This window comes from Ursus americanus, chromosome 27 (genome assembly GCF_024610735.1).
Source record: "Ursus americanus isolate L20-20 chromosome 27, mUrsAme1.1.p, whole genome shotgun sequence".
NCBI lineage: Eukaryota > Metazoa > Chordata > Mammalia > Carnivora > Ursidae > Ursus > Ursus americanus.
In genome coordinates this window covers 37,894,962-37,918,595 of record NC_142153.1, presented here as the reverse complement: position 1 = coordinate 37,918,595, position 23,634 = coordinate 37,894,962, and the positions used below count along the sequence as shown (strand labels likewise).

Genomic DNA, 23,634 nt, shown 5'->3' with positions numbered 1-23,634 from the left:
ATGTAAGCCCAGAAAGAAGCTATAAAGATGGTTTAAATGATGTATTTTGAATCTGTTTACAGACAAATGGTGTCATCCGTGTGAGGACGATTGCTTTAGGTAAAACTAGGCCTCCAAGTAGGTATGTTAAAACACACGTGCAAAAACTTCTTGGACAGTAAGTAGACGAGCAGAAAAGGTCTTTGTCAACCTATTTTGTCTAAAGTGGGACAGGTGGTTTCGGATTTGGTAAAAATCTGCTTTTTAGGTTCTGATAAGATGCCTTCTTTCCAAGGTCAACAATGGCTTTTCCATTGCCGCACAGAAAATATAAAACACTGACAAGGGTATGTTGGGACTAACGTATACCTTTGAGCCCAGAACTGTTTTGTGCCCGTCTCAAGGTCCAACACAACGCTTAGTGTATCTGGAGACTCCACCACACTCAAATGAAGAAACAGACCAGTGGGCACTGGAAGTCAGCCGTATGAAAAGTACACCACGAGTTTTCTTACGAGAGAATTATTTTATCATTGAATTCTCCAGAAGGCTCCTATTTCTGTGTGTCATTCCAGGCCCTCCTCATCCTGTGACTCTCGGCCAGGTCATCCAGCCTCGGGAATATGCTTCTCAGGTCTAAAAAAATTCTGCAAAAATTACTATCAAAACCAGATGGTTTTGACCTGGCATCCACATGAGGTTTGGAGAAGAAAGGGAGAAATTTTCTTTACTTCTCAGACCGTGTTTGGGAATGAAAAAAGTGAATCCTGTGAGAATATTCCCCATTGTATTCGGCAATAAAGCAGCAGCGGCAGCGGCAGCTTCTTTTTTTAACACCGAGCACACGGGCGCAGGCTGATTCCGTTCTGATGTTTCTAATGATGCCCTGCGTGACGCCTGCCTCCAGTCCCGCGGCTCTCGGAGCCCCGCTTCCACTCTGGCGATGAACTAGAGAGGCGCACTGGAAGGCAGACTATCAGACACTGAGCGGAGGAAAATCAATTTCAAAGCCCCGAAGACGGCTGGTGCAGAAGGTCACCGAACGCTAACAGTTGCTTTGTGGCTTTGGAGTCTGGAGGGGGATTCTATTTAACAACAACAACAAGCAGACAGGAGCCGGACCCTGCATGGCATTATTCGTCGTGGAGCCGCTCCAACAGCAATGGAAACGATTACTCCGGATTAAGCACAATTCATAACTGCTCCCTTTCCTTCTGAAGTTCAAAGAGCTGTTTCTTTGTTGATCGGCCTTGGGACCAACCTTTTCATTTCAGCTTCTGCCTTCTGTCCTAGCTTCTATTTCTCACCCATCCTGTGATGTAGCTTTCTATGGGTCATGTCACAAATTTGAAATTAGGAGGGACAGGGACTAAATCCCCTCATCTCTCCTGCTGTCCCTATTCAGGCCTTTGGGTCACTATTAGTAACTCTATTCTGTAGGTCTCTCTGAAGGACTCTGGGGTAATTTTCAATTACTCTTCTAGCCTGCCTGTCCTGTGCAGCTGCCCCCCCACCCCCAGTATCCACCCTGCCCCAGAGAACCCTGCATTCTTTCCTTTATGGCAGATGGCCGGCCTGCCTTCCCTCCTTCCTTCCCTTCCCTCTCTCCTTCTCTCTCTCCTTCCCTACCTCTCCCTCCCTCCCGCCACCCTCCTTCCTTTCCCTTCCATCTCTTTCCTTCCTCCCTTCCCTTCCCTCCTCTCTTCCCTACTCCCTTCCCTTTTCTTTTCCCTTCTTCCTTCCCTTCCTGTCTGTCTGTCCTTTTTGTGGGGTTGAGAAGTTCTTCTGAGTTCTTACACTCAACTTCCTCTTCTGAACCTATTTGGCAGAGGCAAAGAAGAGGCAAAAGTAGTATTTTCATTTCAAATTTCCTACTTTCATACGAAACGTCATGTTTTAAATACTAGCCCTGCACAGTATGCTGAACTACTTCTATCCATCCGGTCACAATTCCTACCTACTCTTACCTCAGGCCGCTTACAACTGCTTCTTGTCATTTGTTTTGCTTTTTTCCTCCATCTCTCAGCAGGTATGCTTTGTTCCTTAGAGACTCTTCACTTTTGACTGGTTTTGTCTTTCAAAATAATAAGCTACAAAACTTACTATCATAAGATTTTAAATGGCAAAATAATCAGATTTTTAAAGTAAATTTAAACATCCTTTTATATATTATATTATATCATATCATATTATATTATATATCAGCATTATCAATGCTCATTTGAAAAGATCCTGACATCAAGTACAAAATTAAGTTATAATATATAATTATATAATTAAATTGTAAGCTTACAAGAGTCACTAGGAAACAAAAGGGTCCACACTAGTCTTTCATTCAGGAGGTTAATATAATCATGTCATTCCTCTAATATCCAGAGCATGGTTTCATAAGTTGCAAATTACAGGGACCAAAATGAAAAGCATCCTTGGAAAATATATAGCGTTACTCAAAGTGGTTTGAATCATTTCCTCACTGGGACATTAAGAGAGAGAAAATAAGAGTCAAAAAGAAAGTGTGCAACCACTGAATGAAATTTTAATTAGATCAACTTCATAACTGGCTGTCTTCATACAAAAGAGGTTTCCTTTCTTCAATATTTTATACAGCATTAAAAACCTTTTTAGAGATTAGCCAACAGAGCAAATGACTAAAAAGAGTGTCACAGTGTTCAGTGCTGCCCTTATTGCATAGCTGAAACCTTCATTAGCGACATACGAACACCTGGAATACGATTTCTTTTGTGTATAACCTAGTATGTCTTATAGGGAGAAAGACTACTGCCCAGGAGATATGAATGCTTTCTTGCTCTTCTTATATTCTTTTTTTAAAAATTTTTATTATTTTTTTAATTTTAATTTTTTTAATTATATTATGTTAGTCACCGTACAGTACATCCCTGGTTTCTGATGTAAAGTTCGATGATTCATTAGTTGCGTATAACACCCAGTGCTCCATGCAATATGTGCCCGCCTTACTACCCATCACCAGTCTATCCCATTCCCCCACCCCCTCCCCTCTGAAGCCCTCAGTTTGTTTCTCAGAGTCCATAGTCTCTCATGCTTCATTCCCCCTTCTGATTACCCCCCCTTTCTTTATCCCTTTCTTCTCCTACCGATCTTCCTAGTTCTTATGTTCCATAGATGAGAGAAATCATATGATAATTGTCTTTCTCTGCTTGACTTATTTCACTTAGCATTATCTCCTCCAGTGCCGTCCATGTTGTAGCAAATGTTGGGTAATCCTTCTTTCTGATAGCTGAGTAATATTCCATTGTATATATGGACCACAACTTCTTAATCCAGTCATCTGTTGAAGGGCATCTCGGCTCCTTCCACGATTTGGCTATTGTGGACAATGCTGCTATGAACATTGGGGTGCATATGGCCCTTCTCTTCACTATGTCTGTATGTTTGGGGTAAATTGCTCTTCTTATATTCTTGGTTAAACAAAGAGTGTAATCTACTTCAAACTTAATGTGAACTGCTTAAATAAAATATCTTGATGTCCTGCTTTCTACTTACGTTTCTAGGCAAATTAATAAAACTTTTACCTAGAATACAGATTGCTTACTTCAAATTAGATGTTCTCATTTCAAAGACAGTGTGCCAATGAGAAGATTGACTCTATTTGGTCACATTTACCACCTTTTCAGAGTCCAAAGTTCTCACTTAAGAGCTGAGGGAATTTTAAGGTGTAGGTTCCTTTTCCTTCAGGCAAAATATAACTTTCTGGATTTAAGAGGCGTATTAAAGGTCTCACAAGATTTCCTCAACATCAAACGACTCTTCCAAAATGACATTTTCAGATCTAAAGCAAATGAATCCCGCACGTATGGATTAAATTTACCTGGAAATATATGAAGGCTAAAATTAACTACCGAGTTCGACATAGTTTTAGTCACTTGATGATGCCAAAACAATGGGCGGGTTGCCTAGAATTCATTTTAAGAGAAAATACTTTGCAAAAACTGTCAAAATATATAAAATTTAATTATTGTGCCTTATCTTCCTTCCATATTGCTCGTTACCGCTTATTTAATTGCTTGTACACTGTAACTGGGAATATATCGATTGAATACTGCAGGAGTTGCAACAGCCTCCAGTATTTGTCAGTATCTATTGATACACCTGAACCATGATAGTAACTACCTTCCAAACACTGAAAACTTACAAATAACCTGCGGTTCATTATCACAGTCTTGAATTTTCACTACCAGATCCTTCATTTTAAGTTCCAAAGCCAACTGGATGATCTGTTACATGTATATCTGTTATAAATTGTATTTATAACTAATTAAAAGACTGAAAAGGCACTTTACTCAAATGATGTGCTTTAGATAATAATGCAGAGAAATAAAAAAAAATTAAGGCAGCAAAATACAAAATTTCTGGCAGCTATTTACAAGAAAACTAAAGAAAGCAAAAGCCTATATAGAAAATTACCTGTTCTTATTCAAGGCTGGGTTCTGGCTTGTTTTTCTTTCCCTCTTAGCAACTAATTCTCAATAGGTAGCCAAAGACATCTAGTACGGTCACTGACTGTGTTTCGAGACCTCGCTATTTGGAAAGCAATCTCCATCGGTTGAGGATGCTGGCCCTGGGAAGCTCTGTGAGATTCCTGAACTAAGAGACTGCAGAGGCTGCTGGGAATTTTCAGGGAGAAGCCCACCCACACTAGCAGCTGAGGAAGGCTGCAAAAGGTGTTCTGCAGTCTCCAATCTTTCACAAGAAAACATTTCAACCAGCCTGATTATGGGATCAGAGGTTTTGGTAAGGCCTGGTGAACTTAGGTGGCCACTGATAGGAACACGATCTACTTAGAGACCATGCCATACATTAAGGCAGCGGTCCTCAAACTTGAGCTCACATCAGAGCCCCTTGGAGGGCTCATTAAACCAGAAGGTCTCAGTGGAACCCTGCAGCTGATGCTGTCAGTCCAGAGACCACACTTTGAGAACCGCTATAGTAACGTATTGGCATATTGGTTTTTTAGCTTCAGTTTCTCTCAAGACTCTCATCAAGATCAGAAAATCATTCAAAGATTCCTGCTTAGAAAGTTACTGCTGGTAGCTCACATCAGACGGTCAACTTAGAACGAATGGAATTTTTACAACACGAGGCTCAATCCATCTGACACCAGGATCAAATGGCTTAAACATTTTTCGTCGTTCTAAATCATCTCCCTCTTCATTTCTTACTTCCAACATCCCCCTTTGTTGTACTTCCCTTTCAAATTCATCTGTTTGTTAAGAAATCAGGCCCTTCACGCCTTCTCATCCCGTTGCTACTTTCAAGCATCTATCATGTTTATTGCACTTTACCTCTAAGTGAGATGCCAGTATCTGTCCTCTCTTGGTTCTTCTTTGTTTCCTACACTATCTATATTTCCACGTGTCTGTAAGACATTCACCAAAACACTATCTTATTCCACAAGTCCCTTCTTTCGGGGGTTCTCTTTCGGTCTCTCTTCGAACTTAATACTTGGATTTGTGAGCCATGTAGAAGTCTAGCTGATAATTCACCGTGGGTATTTACAACTTTCCAAAAGGTTCCTGCTGTCTTCATACAGAAAATGCTATTTCCCTACCCTTAACCTTTCTGGCTAGAATCGTTTTATACATTCTTTTTTCCTCTATAATCTTGGCTTCAATTTACAACCTGTATTAAAATTTATAGGGGGAAAAAAGCTCCCTCTCATCCTTCTCTTTATCTGTTAGCAGAGACTTCTGGAAAACTCAGTTATAAATATTTTTAAGGCACTGTGCACACACACATGCACACACATAAATATAACCTCTTTACTCGTTTGCACATCTGCTATATTGAGGAGAAGGGAAAGAAATAAAAATATTCCCTGCGTAAACGCCTTCTCCTTTACTTTTCTCCTTCTTTGAAGCTGCTGGGGACCAGGAGTGACAATCAAGGTGGCGTTCTTAATACGGGTCACTGGGGATGCACCCCCACACCCTGACCGAGGTTGTAACTGGCAGCTTCAGAGCTACAAGATGACAGGATGAAAAAAAAATCCTCTTACTGAGGTTCAGAGGAAGCAGAATTCCAGCATATTTGAAAAAACAACAACAACAACATACTGAATCCTCATTATTACAGTTAAAGACAAAGTTTCTTCTCTCAGTCTTTCGATATTATTTTCAAACAGGCTTTCAAGGGTGGGAGCAGGAGAACCGAGAAGAGTACTCACCCAGATGAGGAAAGCAGAAAGTACTTAGAGGGCTAGGTTTTAATTCATTTCAATAACCACTGTGGTAGCAACAGAACTCAACAAAAGCTATAACTAAAAATAAAAACTAGCAAACGGGAGCTCAAAACTGAAAAGGCTTATGTCAAGGATTGACATAAAGGGAAACAGGAAATAGTAAAATTTACCTACAGTGGCCAATAACAGACTGAACTTCAATATTTTTCTTTTTGCATTTTGATAATTTAATCTCTGAAAACTGTGAAATAGGGTGAGTCCAAGCATAGGTGTATATGCGTGTGCGTGTGTACGTGTGTGTAAATTTTCTAAGATTTGGCCAGGGCTGGTTCTAAATGGATTAATTATTTTGCCTCTAATATAAAGATACTATTACTATAAACTTAATTGAAAATGTTTTATAGCAAGTAGTTATACTATGCATCCCTGAATTGTAAAAAGAACATGTTTTTAGAGTCCTACTAATTAAAATGCCTCTTCTTTTATTACCTCTAAATTAATTATGGTATGCATTAAAAAAATATTTTAAATAAGAAAATTAAACACCCCCCAAGTGAGTACTCAACATTAGAATATAAATTATATATTTTGATGTGAAAACAAAAGAACAAATATGTAATGATTCTAGCTGTGACACAGTGAGTTAGCGAGACTGATAAACTACTTCTTCATGCTGATAGCATGTTGTGGTCTCAAATCTATTACACTTTTGAATTGATGTGCTATTATCTTTGGACAACTTTCACACCAGGAGGTGAGCCCAGCAAGAAAAATGTCTTAAATGAAAAGTTTATAAACAAGATACATTTCACCGCTGTTACCTGAATTAATATGAGCTATTAGTGGTTGTACAAAAAAGTGCTTTCAGACAAAACCTGTTCTTAATATTTTACCAAAAAATTCTGCAATATGAATGCACGAATAATTATATATTTTAGCAATTGCCACTGTAGCAATTTGTAATTATACTGAATACACAAACATGATCGTGGTAAGTATAGCTTTGATCTCTGAAAACTGGGAAGAAAAATTCTAGAGTATTAATGTGATTTGTGGGAAATGCATTTTAGTGAATTCATATTTATTTTTCAGTATTAAGTGAGAAACTTACATAACATAAAATTTAAGTATGACCACAGCTGTATAAAAATATATAGGGTTATAATAGGAAGCAAAATATTTTTATTATGACTTATTTAAACATAGACACATCTATAATCAAGCACAAAATCTTGTTACAGAGTTTGGGAGGATTAGGAACTGAACAATAGGTTAAATATGCAGATTTTTTTTTTCTTCTTTTACCATTACCAAGAAGGTTAAAGTAGCTTAACAGCCCTTGTTTTAAATTTTAGTTTTTATAATGGTGTGGCCATAGCATCAAATGCACAAATCTATATTAGATATTTTCCTATGTGTTTTAAGATTGTCAATTACACCTACTGTTGGCAATTACATACTAAATATATTAAAACTAAAATGGGAATGAAAAAAAAAATCTTAAAATTCCTATGTGCTACTTGAACAAGATTTTAATTATTAATTCATTCAATTATCGATGGCCATCTACGCTTAAAACTGTTCAGAGTTTCTAGATAAGTTTGAGAAGGAAGTACGATCTAGATAGAAGAATTTCAAGTGTAGATGTAAGTTTATGAAGAATAAAAGAATTTCAGGATTGTAAGAGATGCAGAAGGTATCTTAGTCAATCACATATGTGCTAGTGAACCATAACTACTTACCAAAACAAAACACAAAACCACCAGTCCAAAGAGAGGAAAGAGTTTTTAAATAAACCTTACTGAGCACCTATTTACTCTATGCAAGGAAACTATTCTCTAGTTTTAACTTCACGAAATCCCCACTGTGTGTGTGTGTGTGTGTGTGTGTGTGTGTGTGTGTAATAAAATTTACTTTTTTAAGATGAGGAAATTGAGGCTTAATTTGTCAAAGTTTATACAGAGGCAAAGCCAGGTCTTTTTGGCCCTAAAATTTATGTTCTTAACCAGTTACATAATATAGTGGTAGTTTCTATATGAGATACATATCTTAACTTGTGCATAAAACACACTTCAGTTTGTACTTATCTCCTGTCTAAAGAATAAGACAGATACTGAGCTTTAATGATATGTAATACAGTGATGATAGCGGAGGCTGCTTCCGGTCCTCTTGTGGGAAAGTCGCTGATATCTGTGAGGGGTCCCTGAGAGAAGGGTGAGCTTGCTGAGTAGAGGACTTGACAGCGATGCTCTCACCTTTAACTTCTGCTGCTTGTGTGTGATTATAATTAACACAAGACTCTTAGCAATTCTTTGGGATAAGTTGTGCAGGGATTCTGAACATCGTTTTCAACCACATCAAGGTTAGCCAGCTAGCTCATGGCAAAGTACCCAAGAGTTATAAACCTTAGAGTTAAATATATAAAAAGGAGAAGGGTCCAAATTTGATGATCTTTTCTGGGATGACAGTGGCTATCAGTAGCATAGTACCAAGAACATATTTTTGAAAAAATTATTAATCTGCCCCTTCAAGGTAAAGCAGTATTCAGGAACAAGGAAGGAAGTACTGCTTCTTTAAAGAAACTCTTAGTTCAGACAGGATTTTTTGAAACTCACATTTGGAAATATTCCCATCAATATATTATTTTGTTGCCAAGAACAATGATTGCCATCTATAACAATTTTTAATTTTTCTGAACTGCTTGAAAGTCTGCAAAACATGGTATGTGAGTGAGTTTGGTCCTTGTTTATTTAAAGATGTGAAAATTTAACAACTTCTAATTAGTTTGCCAGAACATCAGAGACATTAGTCAAATTTCAACAGATACTGTATGATCCCACTTGTGTAGAATCTAAAAAAAATCCAACTCATAGAACCAGAGAGCAGAATGGTGGTTGCCAGGGGCTGGGGAGGTGGGGGAATTGGGAAGATGCTTGTCAAAGGGTACAAACTTTTAGTTATACCATGAGTAAGTGCTGGTGATCTAATGTACAGCCAGGGGATTATAGTTAATAACATTGTATTGGATACTTGAAAATTGCTTAGAGTAGACCTTGAGTGCTCCCACCCCACATACACACACACACACAGACACACAAAAGATTAACCAGGTGCGGTGATGGATATATTAATCATTTTACAATGTGTGTATACATACACTTAATGAACTTAAAAAAATCAAACTGTGCAATCTAAATGTATATAATTTTTATTTGTCAAAAGGAAATTCATATAGTCGTTAGGGTCAAAAAATGTTTATAGTATGATTAATATTTGATATGTAATTATCTTATAAATATATACTTAATTATTTACTAAACAAACAAAATTAAGTGACAGATTGAAAGAAAATAAAATTGTTTAGAAATGCTATTTATTTCATTTCATCCTTTCAAATTTTAGTTTTATATATGTATGATAATGTGCATGAGATTAGTACCTTGCTACATCTGTACAAGTAATAATTGAATAAATACATGTATTTGGGGGTTGAGTGCTTTTAGTTCCTTTCATATGTAATTAACAAAACTGGAGTCACTAGGAGAAGAAAAGGAGCAAATTTAGAATCTGGGATCTAGCTGAGAGCTGCCACCGACTAGTCATGTGACCTCAGGCAGCTTACTAAACCTCAATGGCCTCTAAAAGAAGGTAAGATAAGGTAATTTCAAAAATTTACTCTAACTGAATTTGTTCTGGAATGTAGTCCATGTATTTCTCAAAAGTAGTTACCACTTCTCCAGGTCCTCTATAACACCCTTGAGTTTTTCATACAGATGCACTGTAAGACGTTCATAAACACCCCCGGAAAGAGTGAATGCATTCAGGATTCATTTTATGACATCACTACCCCACCAGGATTTCAGATAATTTCCTCCCCTTAGGGTCACTGTTCCTTTTTCCTAAAGCAAACCCTGTCTTTGAAAATTTACTTCATAGTTGATCTCCTGTAGGAAGTCACCCCAACCAAACAGGAAAAATACCGGTTATTCTCGCTCAAAAAATACCTATCTCCCAAGTTGAAAAGGCTTTCTAATCAATCACAAAAATCAATCAACATGCCAATTCTTGTTAGTTGTCATTGCCTTTCCTTTACCAAGCCTTTACCACCTTCTAAGTTATTATTCATCTTTCTAAATACGGAATTCATTATTTTTCTCTTAAATGTATAGCAGAGGAAAAGTATAAAGAAAAGCAAAGAAACTAAAGATACTTTGCAATGACATTTCAACAAATCCTTATAAAATTTCTCAGAAGTATTACCAAACCCATTTTATGGAAAAAAAAAAGAGAGATAAAAATATATGAGTAATCTGCCTAAGGTGATATAGCTAGTAGAACATTAAGATTTTAACCAGATTTGTCTGTCCCCAAACCATTCTTTTCTCCACGCCTCCATGAGCAGAAAGAAGCACTCTCATAATAGTGCAGGGTGTGACTGAAACAAGATGGCTTCCAGTGGTAATAGTTCAAGTGGTTCACAATATGAGGTGAGATGCGAAGAAATCACAAAGAGAGTCACAGTAGAATTGGAGGGGATGTCAAATAGAATTTATGAAGCTTAGCTGGTTAATTGCATATCCAAGAATGTAATCTTGCAGCCTAAGGAGAAAGGCTTCTGAAAATGGTATACTAGAAAACAGACTTCACCTCAGGTCTGAATAAAGAAATACCAAAGCCGAAACTATGTCAAGGGAAAAACGAAGAAACACAGGAAGCGAGAAGCAATTGTCTTTGACAGGGTGTTTGTGAGTTGGTGATGTAACCAGAAGATGAAATTTTAGAGCAAAACACAGTTTTAAAATTGGACAGAAATTAATTCTAGGAAAAAGATAAAATCACCCTGTAATACTGATGTTAGGTAGAGATAACACACACACACACACACACATACACAAGCATGTACACACACATGAGAGGATTGAAACATTTTCACAGACAATATTAGGGAAGAGTAAAAGGATTAAAAAAAAAAACCTCACAAAACGGTTGCTGAGGAGGAGGAAGAGGGGTGCCTCAGAATGAAGAGGTCATACTCAGAAAAAGATAAGGAGTAAATCACAGTCATTAGCTATGACCAGAGTCATGGCAGGGATGACCTTAGACTTTGATCATGTTCAGAGAAGTGGCTAGAAATGTGTTAGAAGTAATTAAGAATTCATTTTCTTAGGTACTATGGAAATTAAGGTTATCATGTATGAATATATATATATTTTTAAAAGATTTTATTTAGTTATTTGACAGAGATAGAGACAGCTAGCGAGAGAGGGAACACAAGCAGGGGGAGTGGGAGAGGAAGAAGCAGGTTCATAGCGGAGGAATCTGATGTGGGGCTCGATCCCATAACACCGGGATCACAGCCTAAGCCGAAGGCAGACGCTTAACCGCTGTGCCACCCAGGCACCCCCGTGTATGAATATTTTATACAGATTGCTGGTTATCCAAAACCAAACATTATCAGAATATACAGTAATTGCAATTTGTTGAAATTATGCTTTCAAAAATCACTTAAGGCCTATAGCGAATAATTAATGCGTGCTTTCTTGGTGTTTTAATTGCTATTATAAAGAAACTGGTTCACCTCAATTAAACAAAATAACACACCTACTCTATTGTACGGTATCTTCATCATGCTCAAAAGACACCTAAAGCTTCAAACACCTTAAGCAAAACTGAGGTCTACCATCTGACTGATGTGGAGACAATGCATCTATCAAGGCTTGGACTGATTCATTCCAAACATTTACTACTTTCATTAATTAAATGTTTCAAGAATATGAATAGTTGCCTTTCATTATAATTTAAAGATTTTTTTCCGTTCTCAAGAATGAAATGAGCAGACTTGGGGTTCCTACCTGCAAAAATTCACCTTACTTTTTGTTGAATGACAGAAACAGTGAAAGAAGCAAGAGCTTTTATTCTGATAAATCTGTGGCTCTGGGTTTGACCCACCTACCACACAAAGATAAATCAGACTGTAACTATTCCAGTAGAGATAAATACTTTTCTTGTCCGCTGGAGAGAAGAGAGCTACTTGACGATAAATGATATTTATATTTGTTCAACTGTTAACTAATTAGGTTATCTCCTCCCATGCAATGGTTGCTATTATTATTTGGTTGTGTTTTAAAAACATTTATGGAGCACCTATCATTTGCTGGCTACTTTACCTACGTGCTTCATTCAAGTCACAACAGTCTTTTCAGTAAGCAGTATGGTGGCGCTGGAAATTGACCTGAGACTGAAATAATCTGTAGATGATTACAGAGATCATTTCAGTGATGGACCCGGGATGAAAACCGGCTGACTGCAGAGCACAGGTTCCGCTTGTGACGCTGAACTGTGTTTGTATCTGGGCTTACGGATACAGCTGGACAAAACTGTGACAGATTAGATTACGTCCCCATCCTATCCGCAAATAGACGTATTCTTAACTCTTTTCTTTTGGAGTCCTGCTTCATTTGAAAATGTTTGTGCAGGGGCACCTGGGTGGTGTAGCGGGGTAAGTGTCAGCCCCTTGGTTTCAGCTCAGGTTGTAATCTCTGGATTATGAGATCGAGCCTCGAGTTGGGCTCTGCACTCAGCTCAGTCTACTTGAGTTTCTCTGTCCCTCCCCCTCTGGCCTTCCCTCTTGTGCTTTCTCTATAAAATAAATAAATACATCTTTAAAAAAAGAAAGAAAATATTTGTGGGAAGTGATGTCCTGAAGTGTGACACCCCTGTCCCAGCACTCCCATCCTCCTGGTGGGGCTAAACCCGATCTTAGGGAGGAGAGACACAGGACTGAGAGACTGAAGGAGAAGCAGCTGGCTGCCATCGCCCACCTACAGGGTTTAGCCGGGCTCTGAAGTACCCGGAGGGCTCCACAGAGCGAGGCTTCAGGATGGAGCTTGCTGAAACTGGTCCAGAGGTTTTCTGCCCACCTCTCAAGAAGGGGAAGAGAAAATGCCTGCTGGTGGAACTGTCCGGGCCCCCCTCCAACCTGTCCCCGTGGAACCTCTGTGTGCTCCACTCAGAACTGGCGGAACTTTCCACACTCAATGCCAAGGTTTTGTTACAGATTAGTTTTTCCATAAAACCATTTTGCGGGAAAAAAAAGATACTTAAAAATAAAACTACTAGGTTTTATTCAGGAATATATATCAATTTTGACTCCTGGGAATGACCTTCATTTTAGAGCTATTATCAATCCACAGAATACTTTTCCATTTGAATTATTGGCATGATACCTGCTAAATAAGCAACCTGAGGCAGGAGCATTACAATTAGTTAATAATAATTTCATTTTAAAAATCATGTTTTTTGGGCACCTGGGTGGCTCAGTCAGTTAAGCATCTGCCTTTGGCTCAAGTCATGATCTCAGGGTCCTGAGATCGAGTCCTGCATCGGGCTCCTTCCTCAGCGGGGAACCTGCTTCTCCTGCTGCCTCTGTCCCTCCCCCCGCTCATGCTCTCTTTTTCTCAAATAAAGAAATAAAATCTTTAAAAATAAATAAATAAAAATCATGCTTTTGCTTTCACTTATCTTAGTAATCACCTTTAATCCCACACTTTATTTTAGAATGAGGTCTCTATTTCAGTAGAGCTGAAGAGTTTTGGAAACAAAAATTATAATACTGCTACAGAGCTAAAGACACACAGTTGTTCCTTCTTTGAGTAAATTCAGGACCAAATTTTACCTTTGTTTTACATTTTTAGTGAATATATGATTTACCTTTAAATGTAACATTTTACATTTAAAATTCTAAATTTGAACTTCTTGAACAAAATTTTATTCAATATGTTGGCTTCAATATATGCTCCCTCTTATCTTTGTGCTATTGTGAGAAGAAAATAAAAACAAATATTTTATGTATTATTTTAAGAACTACATATTTAGAGAACAACAGAAGCTTTTTCCGTGAAGGGGCTGACAAAGGGTTAAATATTTGCTACAACCTGACATAGAAACTAGAAAAATTCAAGTTGAGAGTCAACCAATTGCTGTATTCCAACCAATGGCTATATTCAACCAATGGCTGTCTTCAACCAATGGCTATCTTCAACCAATGGCTGTCTTCAACCAATGGCTGTACTCTACCAGTGGCTGTCTTCAACCAATGGCTGTATTCATCTAATGGCTATATTCAACCAATGGCTGTATTCCAACCAATGGCTGCTTTTCCACTACCTCTCTCATTTTCTTTCTTTTTCTTATTTATCTTAGGCATAATAAATATGGGCTTAACAAGCAACTTTACTTGTGGGAATAAAACTTAGTTGGGTAACAGTATGTCCCCCTGTGTTCAGGATAGTCTCATTTTACACATATAAAGGTTCTAGTGCAATTGTTCTTATAACCCTTTCTTTTTTATTTATTTTTATTATTTTAATACTTTTTTAAAGGATTTTATTTATTAGACAGAGAGAGAACGCATGCCTGTGCACAACACGCAGAAGGAGGGGCAGAGGGAGAAGCAGGCTCCCCACTGAGCAGGGAGCCTGATGCAGGGCTGATCCCAGGACCCTTGGATCATGACCTGAGTCAAAGGCAGACCCTTAACTGACTGAGCCACCCAGGCAGCCCAAGTTCTTATAATCCTTTCATTCTGAAACTGTCTGGTTTGATGAAAAATTAAACAGTCAGCACAGCACTTAGACACTGATTTAGGACAACAGCATTCTGAATTAACCTCCTCTCACTGAGACAAAAGTTTTTATGCCACAAATTGAAATGAGCCTTAAATATAAACAGCACCTGGCAAATCCTTATACATCATACTTTCTTCTTCCTCTTTCTTCCTATTACTTTTTTTTTTTTTTAAGATTTTATTTACTTATTTGTCAGAGAGAGAGAGCAAGAGAGCACAAGCAGGGGGAGCAGCAGGCAGAGGGAGAAGCAGGCTCCCTGCTGACCCAGGAGCCCGATGCGGGACTTGATCCCAGGACCCCCGGATCATGACCTGAGCTGAAGGCAGACACTTAACTGACTGAGCCACCCAGGCGCCCCTTCTCCCTATTACTCTTACAAATGCACACATGTCCCTTTACAAGCCTTTTAAGAAATATTGTAAATTATCAAAGGTGAAATATTTCAAGAGATCCAGAATCCAATTGATTTTTACTATTCATTGGCATATAATTTTAGATAGGTTCACAGGGGGGTTTTGTTGTTGTTGTTTGCTTGTTTTTAACAACAGAGATGGTGAGACTCTCAAAGATCAATTAAGAATTTCTTAGCCTAGGTCCAGATCCAGTTTTGAGGCTGGTGTTCAGTAACCTTAGCTTCATTTTTACATCTCTTTTCCATATTCTGTGATATTCTCCTTCCCCCCCAAACTATCTTTAACAGAAGGATATGGTGTCCGTCCGGAAACTTAAGTCAGTGGATTACCTTCCCAGCGATATTTTACTTAAAGCTGTATCTGTAATTATGGAGCATCTAACTACTTACTATCTTGCTAACGGTAGTTGGTTACCAGCATGCAGGTGACGGTACCATTTTTCACCTGGGAAAGCTCTGCCTGGTACGTAAGGCCACAACGTGTAGGTTGCTGCCTGCGTTTCTAATAGGAAAGGATGACTGATATCCAAAGCTTGTATGGGTGTCTTGCCTCTCCCTAGAACCATTTAGAGTGAAGATGAAAAGAGGGAAAAAGGGAGAAGATCTTAATTTAGTAAGTAATACTTCTGCTTAGGTTTTTTTTTTCCCCCCCTAAGATACAGCAATTGATCTCACATTAAAGCAGCCCAGGACATTTCAATATTTAAATAAAAAAATGCAATAATAAAGAGGTAATTTAATATGCAATTTCATACATTAATAATTAGCAAAGCATTACTGAAGTGCAAGGTAAAGAGCTAGGGGAACATAACTAATGAACTATCAATGCCAAAGTAGACTTTATAATAAAACAAGACTTTCATAAATCTTTTATTAAATGGCTACAAACGAACCATTTTGTTAACATCTAATAGGTAACTATTAAGCTACTTAATTCACATATATAAATGAAGAACCTGCAGGCAATTAACTTCACAATTGCTGAAGGTCAGGGCTCCCAACGAGAGCTGCTGTACTCCGCCTTGCAGGGCTGCTGCCGTTACTGGGTCGAGTCCCAGCTCTTCCTCAGCTGCTCTCTACTCTGGCAGCAGCTAGTACCACGCACTGAAGCTGCTACCGTGTAAAATAACCAGAGATGAGCTACAGGCTAGCAAACGCCCTCAAACTAAATCATACAAAGTATAAGAAATATTGAGTGCCCAGAAAAGGAATCTTGAAAAGGAAAATTCAAGGCAAGGATTGGTATTATATGTGGGTGCTGACTGTTATTGGAGATGATAAGATAATGAGGAAATGCTTGTAACCTGCAAATGCTTATCCGGGTCTGGATGGGACTCTAGGAGATCTGAAACTCACTAGAGATTATAGACCAGAATGGCTCTATTTACTGAGTTGAAATGTACAGTATACGATGATATCGATTGTCTCCAGCAGCAGCAAATGTTAAATTCATTACAGAAAGGAAATAAACTTTGTTATGGAATCAAGAAACTGCTGGTGAAAAAATAAATGCTTTTAATAAATCAGACTAGAAACTGCACTGAAACAGGACAAGGAGGAAAATCTTTGATGCCTTCTCCACCAATTCGCATAGACTAAGTCTACACATTACCCAGAGTTTCATGGATTATTATGTGCCCACCTGCCAGCCGCTATTATCAACGAACACCGGAAGGAGAAAAGGGCTGGGGACAAAGAAAGCATACAGATTCCGACACACACAGAAAGGAGTTTCATGCTTCGTAACTTACACCCTTTAAATGACAGTTTCAGAAAAGTGAGAATCAGTAAAATAAGCATATGTGTTAAAGTGATTGCCAAAGATGAAACTGTGTCCCAGATTAAAAACTAGTCAATGGCGGACACACATCTGGATGAAGTTGTTAATACAGCTGAAACTGAGCCTGAGGATCGTACTCAATAGGGAACCTTAACTAAAAAAGGAAAAATCAATGCTAAATAAGACTGGTTCTTCACCTCAAGAGCTCCAACCAAGTGAGACTATTAAAGAAAACACAGTAGTACTCAGTACAGTGTGAGATTTTCGCATCGTGGCTCAGGCTGAGCCACTGAGTACGTGGTAAGCTGAAATACCGCGTGCTTTTGATTGGCAATATTGGGAGAGGTGGACACCTGGAAACGAGAAGACAACACAACTGGACGACAGACTGAAAGGTTTTACATTCTTTGGATTCATTATTCTTCATATACATGTTCACGAGATAATCGCACCTGGTAGATTTTCCTTTCTATGTCAGTTCATAAAACTATAAAATGTAATTTCATGAATGGTTCACTAATGGCATTGCTTCGAATTTCAAACGGTATTGCTTTCAGATCACCCTGAGCGTGATTTCCTACACGGTCTGAATACGGAGAAATGAACTACGACTACACATACGGCTAGAATGGTTGTCCTCTAAACAACTACTTTCCCTCCTCGTGTCCCAGCAACCCAAATCCATTAGCACAATACGAGGAATAGCAAGAACACACCTTATCTTCCCCCCAGATGATTCCAACTATCTCCGCTAGAGACATGGCTTCAAGGAATACCAGCTCTCCTACTGACCCGGTTTTTGAGGCTTCTGAACGCTACAACATCCCTAAAATGAAACTCGTTTCTGCTGACTGAACTCGACATATTTCATACGTATTTGTCAAAACAATTATTGTCAACTACAATGCAATTATCCATGTTCAATTTGATGACTCAACTGGAAAATTATTTTTTTCCTAATAAAATTTTTCCAAATGAAAATAGTGAATCAGTGTTGACGAGCTGTTCAGTGTGTGCTAATTAATTACACTGGGTAAATTTAGTTCTGTGCTAATAACCTCAGGAAAAAAAAAAAGATCTGTAGACATGACTCTCTGTCTTAACTGAAGAAATCTCCTGTTTGCCTACTTCTTCTGTACTTTCTAATCTCTCCCAGACGAGTGTTCAATAATACAAAATAAACAGTAAAAGCCAACTAGTCTTGGCTGACACTATAGATAAGAAGACAAGAGTTCCTTGGAACCATGTTCTTAGGTCAAGAGTAAAAGAAAAGAAAAAGATTTTTATTGTTGACAACTAACTGTGAGGACCTCCTGCCAGCTCATCCTCAGGGCAGAACTGGTTTAGATCATGCATTTAATGGCAAAAAAAAATCAGTATTTATTCGTTGTGAAGCCTGTTTCTTCATCCAGAAGCTAATTTAAATGCTGGCATTACAGGGGAATATGGGACAGGGCGTTTTGGGGGGATACTCTCCCCCGGGGTCCAGCGTTCTCTATTTTCTGGATTTTATGTGGTGATGATTCTTTTTCCCTGAGCCTAATGGAAGCTTAGGGCAGAAAAGAAATAAGCACTGACAGGAATGTCTGGGGAATTTCGTCACAAAGCTGTCAGCGGGAAGCCAGTGAGGTGGGACACCATACTTGGCTTGTGCGGTACATGGTATAAAGAAGACATTGACTGTCAAGGTTGTGTCTGAAGAAAGAAGGTAAAATTTTTCTGTGCCTGGAGATATTTACCAATGCAATGGATTAACTCAAAACAGCTCTTCCTGACCTACGCTTTCCTCTGAGCAGTTTGCTTCCTGTGGGCCAACCCGTGTCAGAAGTCTTAAGAACCTCACTGAAATACCGGGAGGTGTACAGGAAAAGGACACTAAGCTGGGGAAGCCTCTGGAACACAAGACTGAGAGCAGCCCATGGGCCACCACACAGAAACGGGGCAAGAGGACTGTATTGTGTCAGAATTCGAGTCGCACGGTTTACAACAGAGGATGGAAGTTTCAGGAGTTAGTGATCTCAGTTCATCATAAGGAAGAATTTACCGTCTAATATTACTGTCTAAGAACAAGTGGGATGTCTTGAAAATGATGCTGGAAGAAACTTTAGAGAGTAGGTCCCATCTCCTTTCCATGGCAAGAAACTCAAATACCCTTCACAATGGTCACCTGACTTGTGCTTCACTATTCCTGCTTAGGAATCCACTATGATTTTATGATGTAACGGGCACAACGTATCCTGTGAAAGGAAGGATGTCTAGAACCAAGTCTCTGCTAAACGTGTTCACTGGATCAAGCTACATATGGGACCCAGAATCACATCCTACATCTCCATCTTTTCTTCGACATGCCCGATAACTTGTAAATAAGGGGGAAAAAAACAGCAGTAAGTTAGATATTCACTGAAGGCAGTTATTCTCGCCTCTTGTAGCCTACACACTATGTGAAAAGGACGAGAAAGTTCACGGGCCCAGCAACTAAAAAACTACCAGTAACCTGGAGCTGTTCTCAGAGAAGACAAAACACAGATTATATAATAAGTATGGTACATTTCTTAAGCAAGAAAAGGGTGAGGCTAGTGTATCTTTAAATGTTCGATGTTAAAACAACACGGTGTGTTGAGTATGGCAGGATATGCACTCCCCAAGCAGACACATTGTGCGGTCCTAACAGTCAGATGATCTGAGAGTCTCCCACAGAGGGGTTACCTGCTTTCCAGTGGTACATTACTGCCAAGGACCCAGCTGTCCTGCAGCTGGACGGACTCGGGTGTGGTTTGCAGCTCGGCGGGCAAAGCAGCCGGCGGGGCCGGACTCTGGTTCCTTCTATTGGTCAGGGAGTTTCTGTTGAGAGAAGTGATGGACGGATGGTGCTGTGCGGGGTGCTGCTTATGGGGTGGTGGCAAAGGCTGCAGAGTGGGCTGGCCTTGGTTGTTTGCAGGTTGCTCTGAAAAAAGCAAAGGAAATTCATCATATATATTTATATATGTACATACATAGCTACACACACCACCAATTTCTTGGGGGATCCACTGCAGATGAATTAGAATTAAAAACTGCATTTAAATCCATAACCTAAAACATTTGCATATTATTCTATTAAGCGGGTGTTCAGTGACATTCTCTAAGAGCAAGTTTACCCTTGATACACGAAGTACTAATTAATATACAACAGATGGTAAAATTGGTTCTGGTTTTAATTTGTTTCAGATTTTTTTCATCTGGTTTTATTAACACCTACAGAAAACAGTATCTGACAGCTCCCCTAATGTGCCTTTAGAATTCAGCTTTTTTTAACAAACCAACCCTGAAATTAAATGGGTAATTTCAGTAGAACACAAAGGTTTTCGAAATGCATATAATCCCTATAATTATTTAATGGAGTTTTTTTAAGCTTTATTTAACTGCAATAAATTATTACAAGCTAGTTGCTAAACAGCAGTAGACTACTCTAGTTTAGTGCATTTCAAATAACACGGATCTGCATTACGATCCACTAATAGACGCTAAGTATTCTTTAGCAGAAGGTCACTCTGTGAAGCAGATGTTGTTTCATGGATATTTAACAGACTGAATCACATCTGATTACGACGTCAAAAGACTCATATACTTAATGACCGTTACATCCATTAGAACACACACAGAACGGATTTTCCAATTTCACAGTATGCAGTAAAACTACATTTTGGAGTAAGTCATAGGTGACCAGAGCGACTCATGCCACTATGTCAATGGTACAAATATTTTGTTCTAAACCACAATCGTAAGGGACCCAGCAACTTGAAAATATAAACACAATGCTAGGTTAGAACCATGGGAAAATTCCCCAAAACTTAGTAAGTCGTAAGTTAAAATTTACAAATCAGTGTAACATGAGACTGACTTTTCAATCTCATTACCTGCTTTGGACACGCTAGAATTCACAAATAACCACATTGTAACAAACAGACAGATGACTCCCTAATTTAATACTAAACTTATGGTTCCACACATAGAAGATGCCAATTTTTGACTAAATGCAGTTCAAAGTGCAATATAATTTTAAAGTGATGTAGTAAATCATGTTATTAATATAAATGCACGTATTAAAATAGGATAGGAAACACAGGGACTATCTTTCATCTGCAGTGTGAACTCCAGCAGTTGTTGTTATGCCAAATAGAGTCTAACACTATAATTCTGCTTGCATGAAATGAATACTATTATGTAATAGCTTGAACATGTATTATCAAATCTCTTTACAGGATACAATAATTAAAATAACTCCTCCCATAGCACATAATACCAGTAATTACTACATATTTCTAATGGTCTCTAACAATCCATATACTATCGCTTAACACCCAATAATTTCTTACTCTTGAAATGAGGGACAGAGACAACATCTAAATGTATGAAATAAAACTTTCTTGCTTGAGGATCCCTGTACCAGAAACTACAGAAATCTTACTTGGCCCATTGCTTTGGTGCTTATGAAAAATTAAAAGAGTATCTACATCTCGGTTAAATTGAAAGTACCCTTGGAGGGAATGAGAGGGCTAAACTAGCACATAGAGTTTTAATTGTGTTAAAAAAAATAGTTCAGGGGTGCCTGGGTGGCACAGCGGTTAAGCGTCTGCCTTCGGCTCAGGGTGTGATCCCAGCGTTATGGGATCTAGCCCCACATCAGGCTCCTCCGCTATGAGCCTGCTTCTTCCTCTCCCACTCCCCCTGCTTGTGTTCCCTCTCTCGCTGGCTGTCTCTATCTCTGTCAGATAAATAAAATCTTTAAAAAAAATAGTTCAAAACTCAAAGAAGATTTATTATTCAGGTATCATATAATTAGTTTTGTCTTCCCCGGCATTCGTGCATATGATTAGAATCGCTATGGATGTCTTTAAGGAGTATTTCAAAAGCTGCTTTTATAAATATATACATACCTATATGTATGTCTATAAGTATATATATATATATGCATGTATATGTTTATTTTACAACAAGCCAAGGGCCTTAACTAGGTTGGTGTCAATGCAATGGGAACAAAGAAAAGACAGAAACATTTCAAAGGGAAAAGTATTAAGATCGTGTCTAAAAAGAAGTAGAGGGAAACGTCACATGACTCCATGTTTTTAAGCATGGCTCCATGAAAGAATGGAATTATGCTACACATATTATACATAAATTATGTATTGGATATTATATTAACTAGAGGAGAGAGCCATGTATAGTAGCAGCTGATACCAAATTTAATTTCTAATTCTGTCAGGGATCACCATAGTGAGCCTCAATTTTCCCATTTGGAATGTGGGAAATAGTACAGTACCATCTCGATATTAGTTTAATCTATGGATTCAGTGAAATGCACTCATTCATTCATTTATTCATCCACTGAGTCACTCAGCCCACAAACATTTATCAAGCCTCTACGTTCCAAAGATATGCTAAGTCAACAAGTGACAGTACTGTGTAATGGTAACGTATCATGGATATTAAGATTGCTCTTGAAGGTGAAATGATTTTAAGATCTATTGTCATCGTTACATATTTGAATACGTTGAATTTCAGATTCTTATTCTTGGGGTGCCTGGGTGGCTCAGTTGGTTAAGCGGCTGACTCTTGGTTTTGGCTCAGGTCATGCTATCAGGGTCCTGGGATCAAGCCCCACGTCAGACTCCATGCTCAGCAGAGAGTCCGGTTGAAGATTTTCACTCTCTCTCTGCCTCTCCCCCCACTCACACATGCATGCGCGCGCTCTCTCTCTCTCACATAAATAAATAAATCTTTAAAAAAAGATTCTTACTCTGAAACAGTGAGAAAAAACTTCCATTTAAGGTTTCAAAAATAATTAGTACCATGGTTCGCTCATTCATTTGGCAAGTTATCTGTCGAGAACTTACGATGAACAAGATATCGTGCAAAGATCCGTGCCCTGTTTAACTGTCTAGCCAGGTTACTTCAGAACGATGTGTTCGGTCTGCTGGGACCTCTTTTGATCTGACTACATAATCATGAGGTTTCCCTATAAAACAAATCGAGATAATGAAAGCTAGATTCAATCTAAAATTTGATGGAAGAGAATAAATGCAGAGCCTGAGTGAGATGGGGTGGATGGCCAGAAATTTAAATTCTGCAGCAGGTCCACAAACAGGGGCAAAATCCGAGGATTCACTTGGACGTGCATGCTACCTCTAGAGATTTGGGCTTACAGGATGCCAGAAGTAGTGGAAGTATGTATCTATACCAACTTATTCAAGACAGCATAAATTTATGAAGTATAACCAGATAAAAGAAAATTAAACACACACAGAAAGGAAGAAAGGGAGAATAAAAGAAAATAAAGTGGGAAAGATAAGCTAAAGCCAGATCTAAAGCGAGTGGACAAAATGCCTGCTGTTCAGTTCTGTACATTTTTAAAGTAGGATACAAATCTGGCTCTGAATTATTTATCTAGTTGCCAACACAAAAAGGGAAACATGATCAGTTACATGATTTGGGATGTTTTTAAGATCACAACGTTTGCTTGAGAAAAGCATTAACTATTACTGGTATTGAAAATAGAAAATTCTCTTTTAAGTCCTCATAGGAAGAAAAGCTGAATATCCAGGGAAAATACTATGACCTGGGTTCAAAATGGACACGAGGA

The 23,634-nt window shown here is 38.5% G+C and overlaps 1 protein-coding gene across 7 annotated transcripts in view; it reads right to left on the bottom strand.

The window, feature by feature from the left end:
* Positions 1-23,634, bottom strand: part of TENM3 (teneurin transmembrane protein 3) — a 589,152-nt gene that overhangs the window by 162,465 nt on the left and 403,053 nt on the right. For all 7 annotated transcript variants that reach the window (XM_087856505.1, XM_087856504.1, XM_045785848.2 and 4 more), the window contains one exon: positions 19,722-19,959. In XM_087856505.1, coding sequence (XP_087712631.1) covers positions 19,722-19,959 — 238 coding nt within the window. The remainder of the gene's footprint in view (positions 1-19,721; positions 19,960-23,634) is intronic.